Genomic DNA, 21,702 nt, shown 5'->3' with positions numbered 1-21,702 from the left:
GTCCCAGATATCTCTGCCCAGTGGGAAGCCAGAAGAGCTGCCATGCCAGACTACATTTCCAGGCATGCCCTGCTACGCGGCAGGAAGACAAGCACCCTGTTATAATGGACTTCCGTGTGTGCCGGAAGTGCTTCCATCAGGCACTCGCCCTGGTACTGGAAGTAATCTCAGGTCTGTTATAAAAGGGACTGCACTCCCTTATCCAGGCGAGTCAGAGCTGGGAGGAAGAGACGCAACATTTGACCGGAGGAGGGCAGCACAGTGGTAAGAGTTGCAAGGAGAGAGAGCAAGAGAAGTTATTGTGAATTGTGGAGAGAGAAACCTGTGCTTGTGCTACTGTAGAAGGAATTTGGCTTGAATAAACCATCCTTTATTTGCACCCAGGACTCTTGGAGTGTTAGTGTTGGAGGTTTGGGCCATTGACGCCCTGCTTTACTTAACATGGAATAATGTCAGCTCATTCTTTTGGTGATTCTTCCCTGGATGATGCAACTTGTCTAGGGCCGTTGTAATAGCATTGGACATGCATCTCACCACTCTGATTATATTTAGAAAACCTGACGATGCTGCTAACTGAATTTTGATATCTGCCTGTTCAACCATATATATAACATCTTATATATCTGGTATACAGCTGGGATGGAACAACTCAGTAATGATTGTGAAATACCCGCTCGGTCAGCAAGTTCACGTTGAAAAGCTTGAGCGGCTAAAAACCCAAGGGTGGAGTAGTTATAGGACAATTCCACAAAATCTGCCTTTGTGAAGCTGGCACCAGTTCAGCACACAGCTCCAAGAGGATAGCCCTTGGAAATCAAAATCGACTTAGAAGCCAGTGATCATCATCATCTCTAAATACACGCTCTCTTCTAGTTCTTCCATTTGAAATGTCTTCTAACAACACTGAAGCAGCTATGATAGTGGGAACAGCTTGGCCATTCCGTGCACCTTCATATTGTTACAGAATGATTACAATCAAGTGAATTAAATTTATAAAAGATGCAATTAATTTTGGTGTATTTGATAAAGCCCACATAATGAATGCAAATATGAAAAAAAAAGAGAAACGACACATAAACAGTAGCACTACTTTGACGCTGGGTGCTGCCAGTTCTCAAAACCAAGCAGAAAAGTGTGTACGCAAAGTGTGAGGGTGCCATGAAATTGTGCATGGTTTTACACTAAGTTTAGTTATTATACATCTTGAAGTGAACTTGGAAACAGGCGTAAGCAGCATTTATACATGAGGTCACAGGTCATGTCACCTGCAGAAATTTTCAGATGATTAAGCACTTATTGGGTGTATTGATAAAGGGGATGAGAAAGAGTGCAGGAGTCAGGTGGAGAAGTTTGTTTTTTGGTTTAAATATCATTGTCTGTATTAAATATCATTGTCTGTATCTTAAAATCAGCAAAACCAAGGAACTGGTTATTGACTACCATTATTCAAGGAGTGGATATAGAGGTGGTCAACTCCTACAAGTACTTAGGGGACCACATTAATTTCAAGTTGGAATAGTTTCGGAAACACAGAGGAACTATACACGAAAGGGCACAGAAGGCTATTTTTTCTTAGTAGATTGTCGGAAATGACTTCTTTCACATCTTCTATAACTCTGTGATGGCCACTGCAGTTTTCTACGCTGTAGTGTGCTGGGCTGGTACCATAACTTTAAGAGAGGCTTACTGAATCAACAAGCTAATTAAAAGGCCAGGATGTTACAGCATACTCTCTGGATCCCCTGGAGGTTGCAGCAAGAGAGAGAATTAAAACAAAACTGAGTGCCAATTAAAAAATTGCTGCACATTCTCTCTCTAACATACTAACACTAAGCACTTTCAGGCAACGATGTCGAAATACATCCTACGGATGCATCAGGATGTATCCTGTGGTCATTGGGTGTTTCGGGTCTTACAACATCACACACCCTCACCCAGGTGACCTAGCCAGAGACAATCAGTCCACAACTTGCATCTCTGTACCTATGGTACACAGATCATTCCTTTTAATCCAAAGCCATGTTGATGCTCTTTCTGCAGTTTCTGTGGTGGCTCCGATTGCTCTTTTTTTTTCAGCCTCTGTCATGCCTAGCAGAGTGAAGCCTCTCCATAGTGAGCGGCCGGCAAAGCCCCTATATCCCACTTCCACTGGTAGGCAACAAACTCGTCTTTCTTCTCTCTTGCACTGCTCCAGAAGATCCTTGTACTTAGCATAATTCCTCTCGTATGACTTCTCTAGATGATCCTCCTCTGGAACAGCAGTTGTTTTGTGGCTTCTAACAGTACAATTACTGTTGGTCGTTGTGATGTTATTGCAATGTGTGCTGGGAACTAAAGTTGTTTACCTACCTAGGTCTACCATTCTCTGCCAGTCTTGTGCAGAGTGAAGTAGGCCTGCCTGTGATGTGGGCTGTACATAGGGCTATTCACCTGCCCTCACAAAGCTTGGGTCTTACTCCGGGTTTTCTCATACTGAGGCCTTGGGGAACTGCCCAGCCCTGTGTGCCCAGCTGGAAATGTTCCCAGCAGTGCCCTATGCCTTAACCGAGACTCTGCCAATCTCAGCTCTTCGAAGGGCCTTCCATTTCCAGCCGGTCCAGACCTCTGTGTCTGTTTTTGAAACCTTGGGATCTCTAGAGTGTTCTCAGTCATATAACTTCTACTAGTTACAGTTTCTTTCTCTACTAATGTTACATAAATTAATTAGAAGTAAATTAAAGTGTGTGTAATACAAAATATATGCACCCATAGTAGGTAGTGAGACTGAAACCAGGCAGTCTTGTTTACAAATGTTTGTCTTGACATAAAAAGTGAAAAGTAAATCAGTTAATATCATCATAAAATCATACCTTTTTCGTCATTAGTGTCATTCACCAGGGTAGCCTGCTCATCTAGTTTAATATTGCTACTGACTGATTCGCCGTGAACTACGTTAATGTTCATACAGGTGTCAATTTTTGTGGTGATAATTTCTTCAGTAGCAATAATGCTTTGTTCAACTTTAAGCAGAAGCTTTTGAATTCTGTCGTGAGCATCATGTAGGCTGTTTCTGAATCAGAGGAGAATGAGAAGAATTTATTATGCAGATGCAGTTGTACATTTTTCATAAATGTATGTTATTTATTAGGCAGTAGTTATAACTTTTACATTAAATAGTACAATCTCTGCTATTGATCTGCATGAAGCTAAGCTGCAAATAAAATTAAGCTGAAAATAAAATAGATCGTACATCACATCACAACAAACACCTCTTTAATGTGGAGTGTTGGTTTCGGCAACACTTAATTCACTGAATTATCGACCTAAGCATATTTTTTTAATTAAATCAAATCTGTAAAGGACGAAATGGATGGACTGGCATCCTAGCCAGGATAAAGCACATTCCCTGTCTTAACCAGGAGGCTGACATGACATGCCAGAACGGACGGTTGGCTTCCTGGTAAGGATGGACAGAAGACCCTACCCTGGCTGGGAGGCCAGAACAACTGAAGAACCAGGATAGACTGCCAAGACTGTATGCGCCCCTGATACTCTAGGTGGCAGCACTCCTGGACTGGTGCACCCACACACATGCCTGCAGGACATACTGGGATCTGTATTCCGGTTGGTCCTTCCTGCATGAGTGATGCCAGAGGGAGCTGCAAGCTACTTTAGGAAGCTTCAACCTGACTCAGAAGTACTTCCATCAGGCAATATCCTGGCACTGGAAGCGCTTCCAGGTCCAGGATAAAAGACACCACCTTAAATGGGGACTCTGAATCAGAAGAGGAGTAGGGCGACTCTGACCTGGGAAGGACTGGAGAAAGTAGAGAAATAACTGTATTGTGTTTATTGGAAGAAGGCCGTGCAAAGGTATTGTGGCTAATAAAATGAGCCCATTTGAACTCTGGACTTGTGTGGTGAGTTGTGGCTGGGGTTAACAATAAAAAGAGAATGTAACAAAATATGGTGGGCATAACTTTCCTCTTGGAAAGTTAACTTCAGCATATTTCCAGACATAAGCACACATATATAACTCCCTCATCCTGAAGTTAGAGCAATATGTTAATGGCATGAAAGAGGCTTTTTGGCCTTAAAGAAGAATAAACAAATAAATAAATGATACCTTAAAATGTTAATCTAAAACCTAAACCTAAGTTGGGTGACACCAGTTGGGATATTTTTGGTCAATTAGAATTTATTGTAATTAACAGAGTTGCTAGAAAGTTTGAGAACCCTTTACAAGTTTTTCTGTTTCTGCATAAATATGACCTAGAACATGATCAGATTTTGTCATAAGACCTAAAACTAGGTGAAGACAACACCATTAAACAAATGACACAAAAACTAACTTGTTCATTTATTTGAGGAAAACGACCCAATGCTATTTTTCTGTGAAAAAGCATGTGACCCGTTTGGATTAATAATAATAATAATAATACATTTTATTTATATAACGCCTTTCCCATGCTCAAGGCACTTCACAGAGTTTAAGAAAGAACATCAGGGTATACAGTATATAACATTGTACTAAACCAAATAAATAAATAAAGAAGAGTAAGATAGCAAATTCAGGGATAATTAGAGTCAGGTGTTTGAATCAATGGGATGGCTCTCAGGTTTATGTTTCGGAGATCCTGCCCTACTTAAAAAAACATAAATCTGGATTTTTACTATCAAAGCCTAATTTTCACCACAAAAGGTTTGTAGAATTGTGTTATGCCTCAATTAAGGATGATTTCTGAGGACCTTAGATGCTCACAAGGCTAGAAACACTTACAAAACCATTTCTAAAGAAATTATAGATTCTACCAGTCCACTTTCAGGCAGACTGTGCACAAACAGAGGAAATTCAACACCACTTTTACTCTGCCCTGAAGTGGCTGGCCAAAACAAACACTGCAAGAGCAAGGTGTGTAATATTCTGGGAGGTCACACAGAACCCCAGGGTAATGTCTAAGGATCCAAAAGCCTTGCAATGGCTAATGTCATTACTCAGAAGTCAACTGTCAAAAGTACACTGAAAATTAATAGTGTGCATGGCGAGGCTGTAAGGGGAAAGTCTCTACTCTCCAAGAAAAACACTACTCCCCGTCTAAAGTTTAATAAAGATCATGTGGATAAGCCAGTAAGCTATAGAAAACATGTAATCCAGATGGATGAGTCCAAAATAGAACGTTTTCGTTCAAATTACAAACATTATGTGTGGCAAAAAGTAAACAATGCATTCCAGCATAAGACTTTATCCCATGTGTGAAACATGGTGGTGGCAATATCATTGTTTAGACCCTCTTTACTGCCTGTGGACCAGGTCCGCTTGCTATTAATGACAGAGCTATGAATTCTGAATTGTACCAGCAAATTCTACAGGAAAATGTCAAGGTATCCGCCTATGAACTGAAACTGAACAAAAAGTGGGTCATGCAGCAAGATAATAACCCTAAACACACAAATTATTCCACCCAAGAGCAGTTAAGGCAGAAGTAAGTCCTGACCATAATCTTATAGAAATTTTGTGGAGGGACCTGATGCAAGTGGTTCATACAAGGAAGCCCACCAAAATCCCTGAGTTGAAATAATTCTGCAAAGAGGAATGGGCTAAAGCTCCCCCTAGCTCATGTAGATGACTGATCAACAGTTAAAAGAAATGCTTTGTTGAAATTATTGCTACACAAGAGAGGTCACATCCATCTCAGAAAGAAAATATTCATAAACATTTTTTGCTATTATAGTATACACAAAAAAAAAGACAAACAGCTATTAAACTGGTGGAGGCAGGTCACCCCTTCTTAATGATCAGACAGTTTTTGTGCAAATTTCTGTGTCTTGCTCCCATGCCAAAGGAAACGCATTGACTGTTTTGTAAATAAATAGCACTGTGAAAGGTTTAGAGTGAGTTTGGAGTGAAACTTATGTTTAACTGTTGTACAGTTTCTAGTAGTTTTTCCAAGCACTGAAACTAAATACAACATCCATACAGCACTTTTGGTTTCATAAGATAAGGTACTCTTGTATAAAATAAGCCTTGATAACACTTATTCACTGAAAATCAGCTACGGTATATTTATTTTCTGTATTAATAAACAGATTTTTAGTTTTTATATAGTTACCGTTCATTTGTGAGGACAGCAAGGTCATATCTCAGTATTGTGATTAGATTGCCTGCTTCTTCATTCTCCCTTTCACGCCTCTGTAGTAATGTTTCCAGGTTTGAATTTTTGATCTCAATCTCCTTTTGAAGTAACAACATCTTGTTGCTTAGCTGCAAATAGATAGGAGGGAAATTTTTCATTTTTTGATTTGGCTCAATAATACAATAAAAATGTAAAATGTCTTTTTTAGTAAATTATGGAATGCCGAATTTACATTGTATCGAAATTAGTCAAAGCGTAAAAAGTATTTGCTACCCTCTGCTTGTATGTACGTTAACATTCCAGCTATTTAATTCTTATAAAAAATTAAAAATAACAAAAACATGATTAAAAATGAGTTAATAAAAGAAAAAAATTAATTGTTCACATCTCATTCAAAACAAATACATTATACAGCCCCAGATGTCTTTTTCCAATTTCCAGGCAATTTTGTTTTCACGATCATTGAACCATGTGACCTGACAAGCCAGCAAATAATCGAGGGAATAAATGTGTATAAGTCAGGTTAGTTTGATGGAATAGAAGACAAAACTAAATTTCTGGTTCTGTGCTTAATTATGTACAGATCATTAACCCAAGAATTACTAAAGAAGTAAAGCACTATTTAGTCATATTCTCAGATTTTAAAGGAAAAGATATATATATATATATATATATATATATATATATATATATATTTATACTGTAAAAGATGGCAGGTGTGGGGGTGGTGTCTCGACTGGGAAAGTGCATGGTTCATTACCTGGTCGCGACGCCAGCATACTAAATGGCCAGAAAGAAAGGCAGGTTCTTCCCTGCCTTTACCAAGAAGTTGGCAGGTGGCAACCTTGGAGTAAATATGTGAATGTCCTGGCAGGAACAGATCAAAGCTCCTTACAGGAAGTCAGTGTAATTGAGGAACAGGAAAGATGATGTATTCAGATCAGTGCCCCCACCCAACATGCTAGATGGCAACATATGCAGGCTAGGATTACCAAGCAGACACCCACAGGGCATACTGAGAGTTGAAGTCCTGTGAGGAAGCCCTGTTGGGTTCCGTGGGGACTGCTAGGGGAAGTTCCTGTGACTATTAAGTCCTACTTTGTAGGACTTCTGTTTGACCCAGAAGTGCTTCCTACAGGCTATGCCCCGGCACCGGAAGTAATTCATTCTCATCCAGGTGAGTTGGAGTCGGGAGAGGAAGATGGACAAAGCTCACATGGTAGGAGTGAATGAGAAGCAAGAGAGAAACAAAAGTGAAAGAATTTGGATTTGTGTTGGTGGTCATTAAAAAAAACATTTGTAAGGTAATTTAAAATAGTAAACCTTACATTTGTACCTGGGATTCATGTCTGTGTGGTTGTGTGTGGGGTTTGAGAGGATGCAACACCCCCTATTGGTCACAAGTTGTGTATTTGGTAGGATTTCTGGCCATCTGCTTCGCAGGCACCTGCATTTAAAAAAAATTCTTGTGACCAAAAATCACCTTAGACAAACATATATGGAACACACTAAATGTGACTGTTACCATATAACCATAGGGAAGAGATCGACTAAGAAAGACAGCAATACTTCGGAGAAACAACTTTCAGCTGTCTTGGTGTATACGTCTAGATGCCTGGGAAATTTCAAACATAGCTGACCTGCTCCAGAAAAGGCATAGATAGTCTCTGAAGGAAGGGCTTGCGAATGCTCTGCAAGATATTTTAGAAGATGGAATAAATGGCCAGGTACATCTCGCCATGGGGTTAAAACAACTGGGGAAAAGTTCACCCAGTAAGTAGTGCTTACCCCTCTATAGCAATAAGTCTGTAGCTTGCTGTCTTTTTCATCCTTGTAACCCTAGGCAAGATGGCTACAATGTGCCATCAGGCAAGAGTGTACCTTAGTCGGAACTGGCCACGAGGGAAAACGCGAAGCACCCTGGGAAAACTAAAATGGTGACCAGGAATTTCAGGTTCAAATCCTAATGCTGTGAGAACTGACTCAAGAGAAATGGTGAGTGCTCCATCTTTTCTCTCAAATCTTGCATCAGGCTGGAGAGTGTGTCTGGATTTCAACACTAAATTGAAAGAGAAACTGGATGGAACATGTACAGAGCGTATGTTTTCCTACCAACTCCTTGAGGAGCAGCGGAAATACCTTAAGTGCTTCCTCACTGCAGGTACAGAATGACTCAGAAGACTTGGAAATGTTGTTAGTGCCGCTTCGCACAGTTAAGGGTACTGAACAACCTTGAAGCAATATGCTGGGGCTAGAAAATGTGGCAAAAATAACAGTCAAAGCAGTGGAAACATACTTACAGCAGCTAGGCATAGGACTTCTGCTTAAAATTGATTCAGCCATAGAGGTGGCTGTTTTCTGAGTAGTAAAGCATGTCGGAATGCAGAGCAAAGGGGTCCCAGACATTAGTGAAGGGAACCGAGTAGCACTGTGTCTCACATATATGGAGAAGTTATTCCTGCCTAAACTCTCAGGTTGTAGAAGCCATTAACCAGACTACTGAGATTAGGAGGGGTTAAAGTAAAGGAACGCAAACATGAAAGGTGCGATGGTTAGGTGGCCAAAGCTTCAATCTCCCATCCAGGAAATACCATCTCAGATAGAGGAGGTCAGTGCGGACATGGAAGCAGGAGTAGGAAGTGAAAAAGCCTCTGGTATTAATACACCTGTCCAAGTAACGCTTACTCCTCCATGGGTATCGACACAGCCTAATATAGAGGACAAAGTTTTTACATTCTGTAAAGGCAACACAGATGCACAGTGGCCCCTATTTAACTTAGAGTCCCAGACAATTAAATTGCCAAATATTATGCAGGGATTCCAACAAAAATGAGAGGCTCACTCAACAGCGGGAAAGTCAAGGTCCTGAAAGATGAACAAAGGTTTCCACTTACTTTACTTAGCCTTGTTAAACTGTGGCGAACTGGGATCAGGTAGAGAGCTGAGAAAGACTATAGAAAAGACACAAGATGAAGAACTAATTCCAGAATTCCCCATTGCTTCAAGAAATGTTATGGAAAACATTCCAGATATAGGGGAAAATGCTTTGAGTGTCAAGAGTGGGGGCACCAGTGTAAATATTGTCGCCCGCAGGGGCTGTGAAAGACCTGGGGTCAAAGTAGCCAGCCCCATCGACACAGGCTGAAGGCTGAAACAAAAGTGCGAAGCCATATTTTTCTACTAACTGTGCTCTTTTGTCCCTACAGCTATATAATGTGTGGTCAGGACAAACCCCCATCTCCTGTGATCCGAATTACCCCCTCATGGGACGAGACACTGCACCTACTAGGGCACTGTAAAGGATGGCATTCATGGGTTGGCCTCCCAACTAGAATAGTGCATGATTCATTACCTGGCCAGGATGCTGCAGTACTCAATGGCCAAGAAGGCAGGCAGGTGTCTCTCTGCCATTACCAATATGCTGGCAGGAGGTGGCAACCTTGGTGTAAATATGCTAATAGCCCAACAGGAATGGATCAAAGCTCCTTATTCGGCTGGGAGGTCAATGTAATTGAGGAACAGGGGGAGATGATGCATTCAGATCAGTGCCTCTCTCTATGAACTAGATGGCAGCAAACCCAGGCTAGGATTCCTATATGGACACCTAAAGGGCATAGTGGGAGCTGCAGTCCCGTCCCTTGGGGAAACTGTTTTGTTCCTTGGGGTCAGCCAGTGGGAGCTACTGGGATTAGTAATCTCTCCTTTGTGCTTCCTACAGGCTATGTCCTGATACTGGAAGCACTCCCAGGGATAAGATAAAAGGAGCCACTCTACCTTATCCAGGTGAGGTCAGAGTGAAGGTCAGACAAAGCTTGCCCGGGAGAAGCAAGACAGAAGACAAAAAATTTGGATTTGTGGTAGTGGTGGTAATTAAAGCAGCAATTTGTAAGGTAATTTATAATAATAAACCTTACACTCACAACCCCCACCCCAGTCACAATGCATTATTTTTAATGAATGTTGTGTATTCTTTATATTATTTGGCAGGTACTATGATCTGCTTCTCGCAACTGAGAGGACGTGGCAAATGTTTGCCGAATGCAATTCATACCTATGAATTTAAATATATAGAAAATGCAAAGTTAACTTACTCATTCACTCACAGAAAAAAAACAATGATCACCATCTAGTTAAAATGCTGAAATTTGGTACATACAAGTCAGTAGGTATCTGCTAAGAAATTAATGTTGATAAATCATGATTTTGTGGTTAAAACCCCTCTACAATAGAAAAATTAAATATCCTAAAACCTGTATAAAGCTTTGACGGATTTAAATTTGATTGAATTTTGTAAATTAGCCAACACATTTTTTTATTTCTTGATATTTGCCGGTAATAAAGCTTTAATGAGTGGGGACTTTTGAGGTAGTGTGTCCTTCTGTCGTTACAGCTGCAAGCGTTTGGGGGAAATGGGGTGTGTAATTCATGCAAATTAGTGCCTGCAAAAAGAACAGCGTCAGTGGACAGGTTGTGACTGCCTCTGCACAAGGAAATGGGTCTGGAAGCGAATGAGAAAGCACAGCTACCTATGCACAAGAAAAAGACATGGCATGGCTGCATGGAAAATTGTGAAGAAGTGGACAAAAAAAAAAGTTGAATTAGGAGGACAGCATGTTTAACAGCTGGCCTCCTTGTTTATATACAGTACTCCCTATTCTGTCTGCTTCTTCTTAGTGACAATGTGGTATAAACTACACTCAAATTGAAGCCAGACTGGACTGTTATGCACTCTTGCGGCTTGGTGGTAAACTACAAGCAATATGGCAGAGAAGTGGAATAAAGGAGTTAGAGGATTGGATCAGCCAGACTAATAGCAGGAATATTTTTGAGAGAGGAAAAAAAAAAAAAAACACACACAAAGAAATATAGTTTTCGTACATCTCGATTAATTTTGTGGGCAGCTCATGAAGAAGTCCAGTCGGTGCCACTTGTCACACATACAAGATACAAATAACAAACGTAAATTTGTTAGTAATAATTTTGATGTGACTGAACTTTTTATGCAATTTATTGAAGTCTTCAGTTAAAACCACTACATAGGTTCTTAAGTGAGTTTGAACCATTTGCAAAATTCATTTAGAACACTATATATTTTTAGGGTACACACCCTTTGAAAAACATTCCTTAAACAAAGAATTTGTTTATTTTTATTTTTAAGTTAAAAAAAAAAATTATTATTTCTAACATGAATCACATAACTAAATTAAGTGGCCATTCATAGTGTCCTTTCAAAATTCAACACATAACAATTATAAAGAATTGATTTTACTCAGCTTTACCAAAGCATAAACACTAAGCATTTATAGCGGTAGTGACATACCTCAGGAATCTAGTTCCTGTTTAGAATAATTATTGTTTTATTAACAATGCGTTTCATTTATACTTTTTTTCTCTTAGTAATACTTACAAGAGAAACAATTAAATGGAAGGAAAAAGGCACTTTATCATATGGCAACTGTTATTTGTTTATGTATGGCTCCTAAAACTTTTCACAATTCAGCATGGAGTGAAAAATTGCTTAAAATACTTTTTCATTCTACCTATATGATTGTCCTCAACTTCTATGAAACTTAACATTGAAAAACTACTGAGCAAAACACACAAGGTTCCCATCAAATATTTTGTGATTCTAACCATTGAACTGTACTAATATACAGTATAGTATTTTACCAATATATATGTAATCAGTATGTACACTATATTACCAAAACTATTGGGGCACCCCTCCAAATAATTGAATTCAGGTGTTCCAATCACTTCCATGGCCACAAGTGTATAAAATCAAGCACCTAGGCATGCAGACAGCTTTTACAAATATTTGTGAAAGAATGGGTCGCTCTCAGGAGCTCAGTGAATTCAAGCATGGTACTGTATATAGGATGCCACCTGTGCAATAAGTCCATTTGTGAAATTTCTACTAAATATTCTACGGTCAACTGTTAGTAGTATTCTAACAAAGTGGAAGCAATTGGGAAAAACAGCAACTCAGCCACAAAGTGGTGGGCCACGTAAAAACACAGACCGGGGACAGTGCATGCTGAGGTGCACAGTGTGCAGAAGTTGCCAACTTTCTGCAGAGTCAATAGCTACAGACCTCCAAATTTCATGTGGCCTACAGATTAGCTCAAGAGGCAAGCACCTGCATTCAAGCCTTACATCACCAAGTGCAGTGAAAAGCATTGGATGCAGTGGTGCAAAACACACCACCACTGGACTCTAAAGCAGTGGACACATGTCCTCTGGAATGACGAATCACGCTTCTCTGTCTGGCAATCTGATGGACGAGTCTGGATTTGGAGGTTGCCAGGAGAAGGGTACTTGCCTGACTGCACTGTGCCAAGTGTAAAGTTTGGTGGAGGGGGGATTATGGTGTGGGGTTGTTTTTCAGTGGTTGGGTTTGGCCCCTTAGTTCCAGTGAAAGGAACTCTTAATGCTTCAGCACACAAAACCATTTTGGACAATTTTATGCTCCTAACTTTGTGAAAGTACTTTCGGGATGGCCCCTTCCTGTTCCAACATGACTGCACACCAGTGCACAAACAAGGTCTATAAAGAAATGGATGACATAGTTTGGTGTGGAGGAACTTGACTGGCGAACACACAGTTAGACATAGCATACTTGTCCACGATAGCACTTTTGTATTAAAGGTAGCAACTTTAAAATTATAAGTACAAATTCCTTTGTCTCTGAAATGAGTGGTAAAAAAATATCATGGACACTATGCTGTTAATAAGGTTATACATGTTATATTTGACACTATAATATAATTTAAAACACACATTACAAAACTATACACAACATATTTTTACCAACCTAAAAATGTTGGAAGACTAAGATGTTTTCTAAATATGCAAGATACAAAGAAATTAATTCATGTACTTTTTTTCTAATATGACTGACTAACGCAATGCATTACTCACTGGCTGTTTAAATCTTTCTTTAAGCAGCTTTCACTTAATTCAAAATGCTGCTGCAAGAATTATTACACAAACCAGAAAACACATAACTCCACTTACAATTCTTTACTCTGGCCTCCCAGGTAGGTGTAAGGCTAATTTCAAAATTCTCCTTTTAATTTATAAAGCTTTAAATGGTCAAGGCCCTGCTTACAAACCAGAGTGCTCATTGACATCTCAATTACTTAAAATTTCAAGGATTAATAAAACAATAATAGGAGGTTAAACTTTTAGTTATAGAGCCCTGTAGCTGTGGAATGATCTGCCTGATAATATAAGAGAAGCCCCTTCAGTCACAGCTTTTAAATCCTGGCTGAAGACTCACTACTGTAGTCTAGCATACCTGGACTAGACTTGCCGATTACCTGTGCCTTCTGCAACTGTTATTGACTTTGTTATTTCTGTTTCTCTTCTCAGTATTTAGATGTGACTTGATGTCACTGCTCTACAACCAGGCTACTATCCTACATATGGAAAAGTCATCTCAGTTTCTCTCATCAGATTGGACAGCCAGCACAGACTCCACTATAGGAAAGCCAGGAGTGGGTAGATGGCCAGTTGGCCGAGATTTCCAGGTCATTGATTTTGTCTTGACTTTTGTGTTTACAATTTTAATCCCGATCATGGTAAACTGGCCATTGTTCATCTGTTACTTAATGGATGGATATTGTTGGCTTCCATCTATGTTTAATAAGTTTCTGCCTTGTTCTCTGAATTGATAAGTGTGCCAATTCTGTGTTTAGTAAACAGTATAAACTCTATTTTGTATTTTAACTGAGAATTGTTCACAGCATTCTGCACCTGCAGTCAGTGTGATAAGTTGTATTTTATTGTATTATATAAGTGGAGGATTTTAATAATTCATCATAAAGTCACAATGCAGCTATCAATACCTGTGTTAATAATTCGGCCTGCTTTTGAAGCTGCATGTTTAGCTGTTCCACCTCTGCTTTTTGCTGTGTTTCAGTGAGCTTTTGTTCTTCATTAAACTTAACAGAGTGTTGTTCAAGTTCTAACTTTTTCTCAGCTTCAATTTCCTCCTGAAACAAAGGGAATAATATTCAAATTACATTTCTTATACAATAAAAAGTTCAATTAATTATGGCAGAACCTCAACTGTTGGTAATGAAAGAGCATTGTACATTTTTGCTATGCTTCCAAATAGGGCTGTGCGATATGACCAAAATCTTATATCCCGATATTTCATTTCATATCCCGATATCACGATATAGTACATTTTCTTTGTATTCAGTGAATAGTTTATATAATCACCACTCCTTTTTTTTCATTTAAATTAAAAATCAAAAATGAGAAGTACTCAACTTGTAATTATTTCTGTTCTTTTATTTAGAACATTTGAGCAAATGTTTGACTTAAAATGTAAACATAAAATGTTAATGTATCAAATATAAAACACTTTTCAAAAACAAATTACTAAAGGCCCAATATAAAATACTGCTATATAAAATGCCTGACATAAACAAAATGTGAACTGTAGCAGCAATAACTCTCACAACATATATTAAATATAAAAGGATCAAAGCACTAACAACTAAACCATATAAGGTCAATAAACCCTTTAAACAAAATAAATACAATTCTAACATTAACTGTCAAAACCAAATGTAAACATTGTACTTCAAACTGTAGCAGCAATAAGGTTTACGACAAAAATATATTAAATATATAATATTAAATATAATATTTTTTTGGCTACATTCTAGTAAAATGTTAATTTGCACATCGTAGTGTGGCAAATCTCCGTTAATGAGTTACAGCTGATCGCCCCGTGCGTGGGACTGGACGGCGCTAACGTGTTGATGCCGTCTAGCCCCAAGCACTGGGCGATCCGCTAACTCGTAACGGAGATTTGCCGTTAATGCAGTTGTGGCGTAAGCGTAATTTTAACAAGATTAACGCTGACAGCAAACGCTGCAGGGAAAATTATGCCTTAAGCAAATTGTTTTGGTAGCAATTAATCTTCCAAGCTTTTAACATGCTCGTTTAAATAGTACCTTTAGAACTGTAATATCCTACGTGGCCTGCCTCTCAGTTGTAAACTCTCTGCATGCTCGCTCACGTGCGTTTTGCGGAGGTGTAGAAGAGGTTTGTCGTGTTGGAGTCTGTGGTAGCGATCGGTTTGCAGCATAATTTGCACAGTACCGTTTTCTGGTCCGTGTCAGACATTTTAAATCCAAACCATCTCCATACTACAGAGGTAGCCCCTCGTTTAGGAACAAGGTCCTTCTGTGTGGAGCTACCTGGTGTTGCCTCGTCTTCATCAGCCATGCTAGTGTGTCTGCATCCACGTGGTGGCCATCAAAACATTGAAAAAAATATTGCCGTAAACAGTTTATTTTGCGACACCACGAAACAAAGGATAGCGTAATGTGCAGCGATAGACGTTTTCATATTGTCATCGGATATATATCGTTATATCGAACAGCCCTACTTCCAAACAACATAAAATCCTAAAGTATTAAAAATTCAATTCACATTAACAAATTAGTTGACAAAAATGGATCCACTGTAGAGGACACATTAGAATTTAAAAACTGTGTGTCTGGTAGAATATGGTAGACAGGTACATTTCCAGTTATCAGTATATAATACGTCTTTCCAGTATTTCTAAGAGAGTGAAAGGAGCTGGGAGCACAGAGAAAACCAATAGGAAATTTGCTTCTGTGCCGAAAGTTACCTCTCTCTGGTCATGTAACCACAGGGAAGTGTAATGGTGAGCCACAAAAGCATAAAGGAGGCTCTACCATGGCCCTATGTCTAAAGATATAACACCACTTGAAAGATTACTTTTTGCTAACCCTTTTTACAAAGCGTAGCGGGTTGGTTAGTATGCATTATAAAGTAAAAAAAAAAAAAAGTGCTCTATCAAGCATGACTAAGCGTTCATTTTGTTATGGAAGCCAGTGTTTAGCAGGACTGTAGTAGTATAACGTATATCTGTTTAAAATACTGATACAACTAAAATTCAAAAGCTAAGTACAAGTAGGCAAATATCGTTTAGCGAAAAGCCAAACATTACTAAATTTTTCACAAATATACAATACTGTATATCAAGAATTGCCAAGTAATATCCTTTTCAAATTTTCCATGTCAAGTAATGTCCAGTTTCAAATTTGCAGTTATTGCTGTTTTTATGCATCAATCGCAAGATATCGACTTCTATTGTGCTATGTAACACATTTTAACGGTCTGCAATTGATACTGTATATACTCACATTGAAGTTCTCCCATGGATAAATCGGGGCTTGATTTTACCATATAATTTCAGGTATTTTATAATGTCGGTCGTATAAGTCAAATGCGTAAATCTCATGCTATTGGTCCAAGAGATTATGATATGCTAACACCCAACTGAGATAGTAACCACGGAGCACGCTGCCTTTTTTTTTTCTATGTATCGTGCCTAAGGGACCACACGGTATTACCCAAACTGTTCCAACCTTTGCACTGTTTTGTGTTTTTTGTATCTCACACTCTCATACACCTTTATCGTAAGAGCATCTCTTATCTACAATGGAGCATTCAATCAGAAGAAAATATGAAACTGGTTTTAAATTAAAAGTCATTGAAGTGGTGAAAGAAATTGATAACTGTGCTGCTGCAACAAACTTTGATGTGTCTGAGAAATTGGTGTGAGATTACAGGAAGCAAAAAGATATAAAAAAAATAAATTAAGTGTAATATTTTTGAACAGCTGTATAAGTCGGGGTCTGATTTTATGACCCATTTTCAAGGGTTTCAAGATCCGACTTACTGTATACGCAAGTATATACGGTACATACATTTTTATTTTGTTTAAACACAGTAAAACAATGATTTAATGGAACCCATAAATCCAACATAATACTGCATTTCTGTTTCTTTTAAAATGTTTGTGATAGACAAAATTAATTATGATCTAATTAGCTCCTGCCAGGTTTCAGGCATTATGCTGATTAACACTAGAATTACCAGAGTCTACGAAAAAACTCATAGATCCGTCCCACCTTAAATCACTTCTTAAAACCGTTCTCACCTCTCCGCCAGCCTTCTTTTTCCTGGAAATGTGCCGATAAAAACAAACTACAAGCAGCCGGCTATTCCATCCAGCCACCGACTTAGAACGTGCACGAACGTCTCCCAGCTCATTCCTCGAATGATTATCTGGGAGTGAAGTGGAGTTTTAGAGTGGATATAATAGATTGTTATTTGGAACACACGAATTTCGTGTGTGTTCCATTCCTACAGTAATCTGTGTAAACACAATGTTAAAACAGAAACTTTTTCAAATTTTAGTAGTAAATGTTACAAAATGTAGGCATAAACTATAAAATGTGTGAAGCCTGAAGGCCAAACATCAAATAAACACTTTCACAAAAGGTTAAAAAATTTATCAACTGCTTCCGTGGCATAGTGGTAAGATTTTGTCACTTACAGCGCAGCAGACTTGCTGTACCTCAAGACGTCAGAGTTCGATTCCCCGCTGTGGAGATAATTTATTTACTTTTAACCTTCGCCGTTCTGCCTGCCTTAACTCCCTGTTTGTCTATCTATATAGTAATAACAGTAATTTTATTATTATACTAGCAAAATACCTGCGTTTCGCAGCGGAGAAGTAGTGTGTTAAAGAAGAAAAGAAAACATATTGAAAATAACGTAACATGATTGTCAATGTAATTGTTTTGTTACTGTTATGAGTGTTGCTGTTATATATATATATATATATTTACTGCTCAAAAGAATTAAAGGAACACTTTTTAATCAGAGTATAGCATAAAGTTAACTAAAACTTATGGGATATTAATCTGGTCAGTTAAGTAGCAGAGGGGGTTGTTAATCAGTTTCAGCTGCTGTGGTGTTAATGAAATTAACAACAGATGCACTAGAGGGGCAACAATGAGATGACCCCCAAAACAGGAATGGTTTAACAGGTAGAGGCCACTGACATTTTTCCCTCCCCATCTTTTCGGACTGTTTTTTCACTAGTTTTGCATTTGGCTACAGTCAGTGTCACTACTGGTAGCATGAGGCGATACCTGGACCCTACAGAGGCTGCACAGGTAGTCCAACTTCTCCAGGATGGCACATCAATACGTGTCATTGCCAGAAGGTTTGCTGCGTCTCCCTGCATAGTCTCAAGGGCATGGAGGAGATTCTAGGAGACAAGCAGTTACTCTAGGAGAGCTGGAGAGGGCCATAGAAGGTCCATAACCCATCAGCAGGACCAGAATCTGCTCCTTTGGGCAAGGAGGAACAGGATGAGCACTGCCAGAGCCCTACAAAATGACCTCCAACAGGCCACTGGTGTGAATGTCTCTGACCAAACAACCAGAAAGACTTCATGAGGGTGACCCAAGGGCCCCATGCCCTCTAATTGGCCCTGAGCTCACTGCCCAGCAGCATGCAGCTCGATTGGCATTCGCCATAGAATACCAGAATTGGCAGATGCACCACTGGTGCCCTGTGCTTTATACAGATGACAGCAGGTTCACCCTGAGCACGTGACAGAAGTGAAAGGGTCTGGGGAAGCCATGGAGAACATTATGCTGCCTGTAATATCATTCAGCATGAGCAGTTTGGTGGTAGGTTAATGATTGTCTGGGGAGGCATATCCATGGAGGGTCACACAGACCGCTACAGGCTTGACAAAGGCACCTTGGCTGCCATTAGGTATCAGGAAGAAATCCTTGGACCCATTGTCAGACCCTATGCTGGTACAGTGGCTCCTGGTGCATGACAATTCCTGACCTCATGTGGTGAGAGTATGCAGGCAGTTCCTGGAGGATGAAGGAATTGATACCATTGACTGGCCACCACACTTTCCTGACCTATATCCAATAGAACACCCCTGGGACATTATGTTTTGATCCATCCAATGCCACCAGGTTGCACCTCAGACTGTCCAGGAGCTCAGTGATGCCATGGTCCAGATCTGGGAGGAGATCCCCCACAACACCATCTGTCGTCTCATTAGAAGCATGCACCGATGTTGTCAGGCATGTATACAAGAACACAGGGGCCATACAAAGTGCTGCGTACAATTTTGAGTTGCTGCAATTAAATTTTGGCAAAATGGACTAGCCTGCTACATAATTTTTCCACTCTGATTTTTGGGGCGTCTTTGAATTCAGGGCTCTGTAGGTTGATCATTTTCATTTCCATCAAACGATGTGGCATCCTTTCGTTCCTAACACATTACCCAGTCTATATCAGTATAGATATCCAGGAGGATTTCTTTTTCCCATTGAGATCTGATGTGTTTTCAAAGTGTTCCTTTAATTTTTTTTAAACAGTTTATACACACACACACACACACACACACACACACACACATATATATATATATACACACATACACACACACTATATACATATATATACATATATATATATATATATATATACATACCTATTTACATTATATATACACACACAAATTATATATATATATATATATATATATATATATATATGTGTGTGTGTGTGTGTGTGTATATACATATATACACATACAAACAAACATACACACAGGTATATATATGTGTATATATATGTATGTGTCTATATGTGTGTGTATAGCTTTGGTCACTGAGTGCAAGGGAAAAATAATAAAATATAGTCTAAGTTATTAAACATTAACGTTTTAAGAAGTACAGGTACTTTGAGCACTACTGGAGTGGTTGCGGGTAAACTACATTTTAAAGACTGTGTAACAGAACAGACAACTAGTACTAACAGCAGCTAAAATGTATATGGATCATCTCTCGGTAGTAGATCCCTTTTGAAAGGCGCTACACGACGGCTGTGGTATAGAAATTACATTTTCTATGTGAACGTTCAAATTTCTGCCTCTGGTAATCAGCATTACCAGCAATTAAAGAAAATTTGTTTTGTGTCCTCTGCAGTGTTAATAGAGAAAGGCTTTGGTTTGGGATAAAAGGAAAAAAGGTGTAAAGAAAGGAAAGTTGCCTTTTTCTTTTATATAGTATAGAGAGATGAGTTCGCTGACGTTATGATCGCCTTTTGGGGACAGTCGCGGTGGGTCGTGTGTAGACTGGTGAGACGTCCCCGCCATTAATCGGCTGTGATGGCACTGTCAGTCCTCCACTCGTGTGCGTGTCTTCATAATCCGAGGTGCTATAGCGCAGGGGGAGGATGAAAAAAATTAAAAGTGCTCACTTTGACTTAAGGCAGAAGCGCAGTCAGCGTCTCAAAGGCCGGCACAGCTATGCGCGCCGGCTACTCGACTTTCGCTGGGCAGGAGACCCCAGATTTTGCAGACACGTTCATGATATCAAAAGTCTCAGCGCTCTTTATATATATATAGCAAAATACCCGTGCCTCGCAGCGGAGAAGTAGTAGTGTGTTAAAGAAGTAATGAAAAAGAAAAGGAAAAATTTTAATAATAACGGAACATGATTGACATTGTCATGAGTGTTGCTGTCATATATATGCCTGCCTAAATAAGTCACCCTCGCTTTGCTCTTACTTTTTTACCGTTCATTTAATCATGGCTAGTGGCAGAAAAATTAAAAAAATGGAAGGAGGATTACACTGAGTATGGCTTTACCAAAACAATTATTGATGGCGAATCGATTATTCATAAAGCTTGAATTGGTGATCTGTTTTTCTGTGTTAACCTTATATTTTTTCCTACTTCTTCTCAAACCAAGGTGGTGCGAGGGTAAAATGAATAGGGATGTGCTGATCAAAGTAATCGGTGTACCAGGAAATCGTGCATTGACAAAAGTTCCCCTTTGCTTGTAATGCAAAGTGTGATTAAATGCATTATTTTTTAACATGTTATGGAGCACATGCATCGAAGCTTCTCAGCTGTGCTTGTGCTAAGAAAAGGAAAGATTTTAAAAATAACGTAACACGATTGTCAATGTAACCTTTTGTAAGTAGTGCCTGGAGGATTCAGTGTGGAGAAACTCTAGAGACAGCGTGTGTATTACCTTGTGGATTTTTCTGTGAGTATTTGGTGGCAGTGTGACGAAGTTGCTTCGAAAGACGCCGTTAGCCGCGGAGCTCAGCTCAGAGCGAAATTAGGTAAATGGGAGGGGAGATGATGACGTGACTCCCCCAACCGCCTTAACTGTCAATCCCACATTACCCATGGGCATGAGAAACGGCAGCGGCAGCGGGTCTATGAACTTCATTTAAAGTTTAGGTTTACACCTTGCTTTCTTTCCGAAGTAGCAGCGCTCATGCATATGGTAGTATATGTCACTCGCTCGCTTCTTATTGTTTCGCTGCCTTCTCAATTATATAATGCATGTTTTCTTCAGCGCTTTTTGGAGCTCTTCCTGGTTTTCTACGCACTGCGTTGACAGTCAGTTCATGTGATTACGTGGGAGGCGTGATGATGTCACACGAAACTCCGCCCCCCCACGGCTTTCGAGCTCAACTCCATTACAGTAAATGGAGAAAAATACCTTCCAGTTATGACCATTACGCGTAGAATTTCAAAATGAAACCTGCCCAACTTTTTTAAGTAAGCTGTAAGGAATGAGCCTGCCAAATTTCAGCCTTCTACCCACACGGGAACTTGGAGAATTAGTGATGAGTCAGTCAGTCGGTGAGGGCTTTGCCTTTTATTAGTATAGATAGGAGCTTCCCTGTCTGCCTA

The 21,702-nt window shown here is 39.5% G+C and overlaps 1 protein-coding gene across 1 annotated transcript in view; it reads right to left on the bottom strand.

Annotated features, from left to right (window-relative positions):
* Positions 1–21,702, bottom strand: part of pcnt (pericentrin) — a 174,690-nt gene that overhangs the window by 78,089 nt on the left and 74,899 nt on the right. The window contains exons 22-24 of the mRNA XM_039756353.1: positions 13,964–14,110; positions 6,090–6,241; positions 2,850–3,049 (exon numbers count right to left, since the gene is read on the bottom strand). Coding sequence (XP_039612287.1) covers positions 2,850–3,049; positions 6,090–6,241; positions 13,964–14,110 — 499 coding nt within the window. The remainder of the gene's footprint in view (positions 1–2,849; positions 3,050–6,089; positions 6,242–13,963; positions 14,111–21,702) is intronic.

This window comes from Polypterus senegalus, chromosome 6, assembly GCF_016835505.1.
Source record: "Polypterus senegalus isolate Bchr_013 chromosome 6, ASM1683550v1, whole genome shotgun sequence".
In the NCBI taxonomy this organism is placed as follows: domain Eukaryota; kingdom Metazoa; phylum Chordata; class Cladistia; order Polypteriformes; family Polypteridae; genus Polypterus; species Polypterus senegalus.
This window is presented reverse-complemented; position numbering and strand designations above follow the sequence as displayed.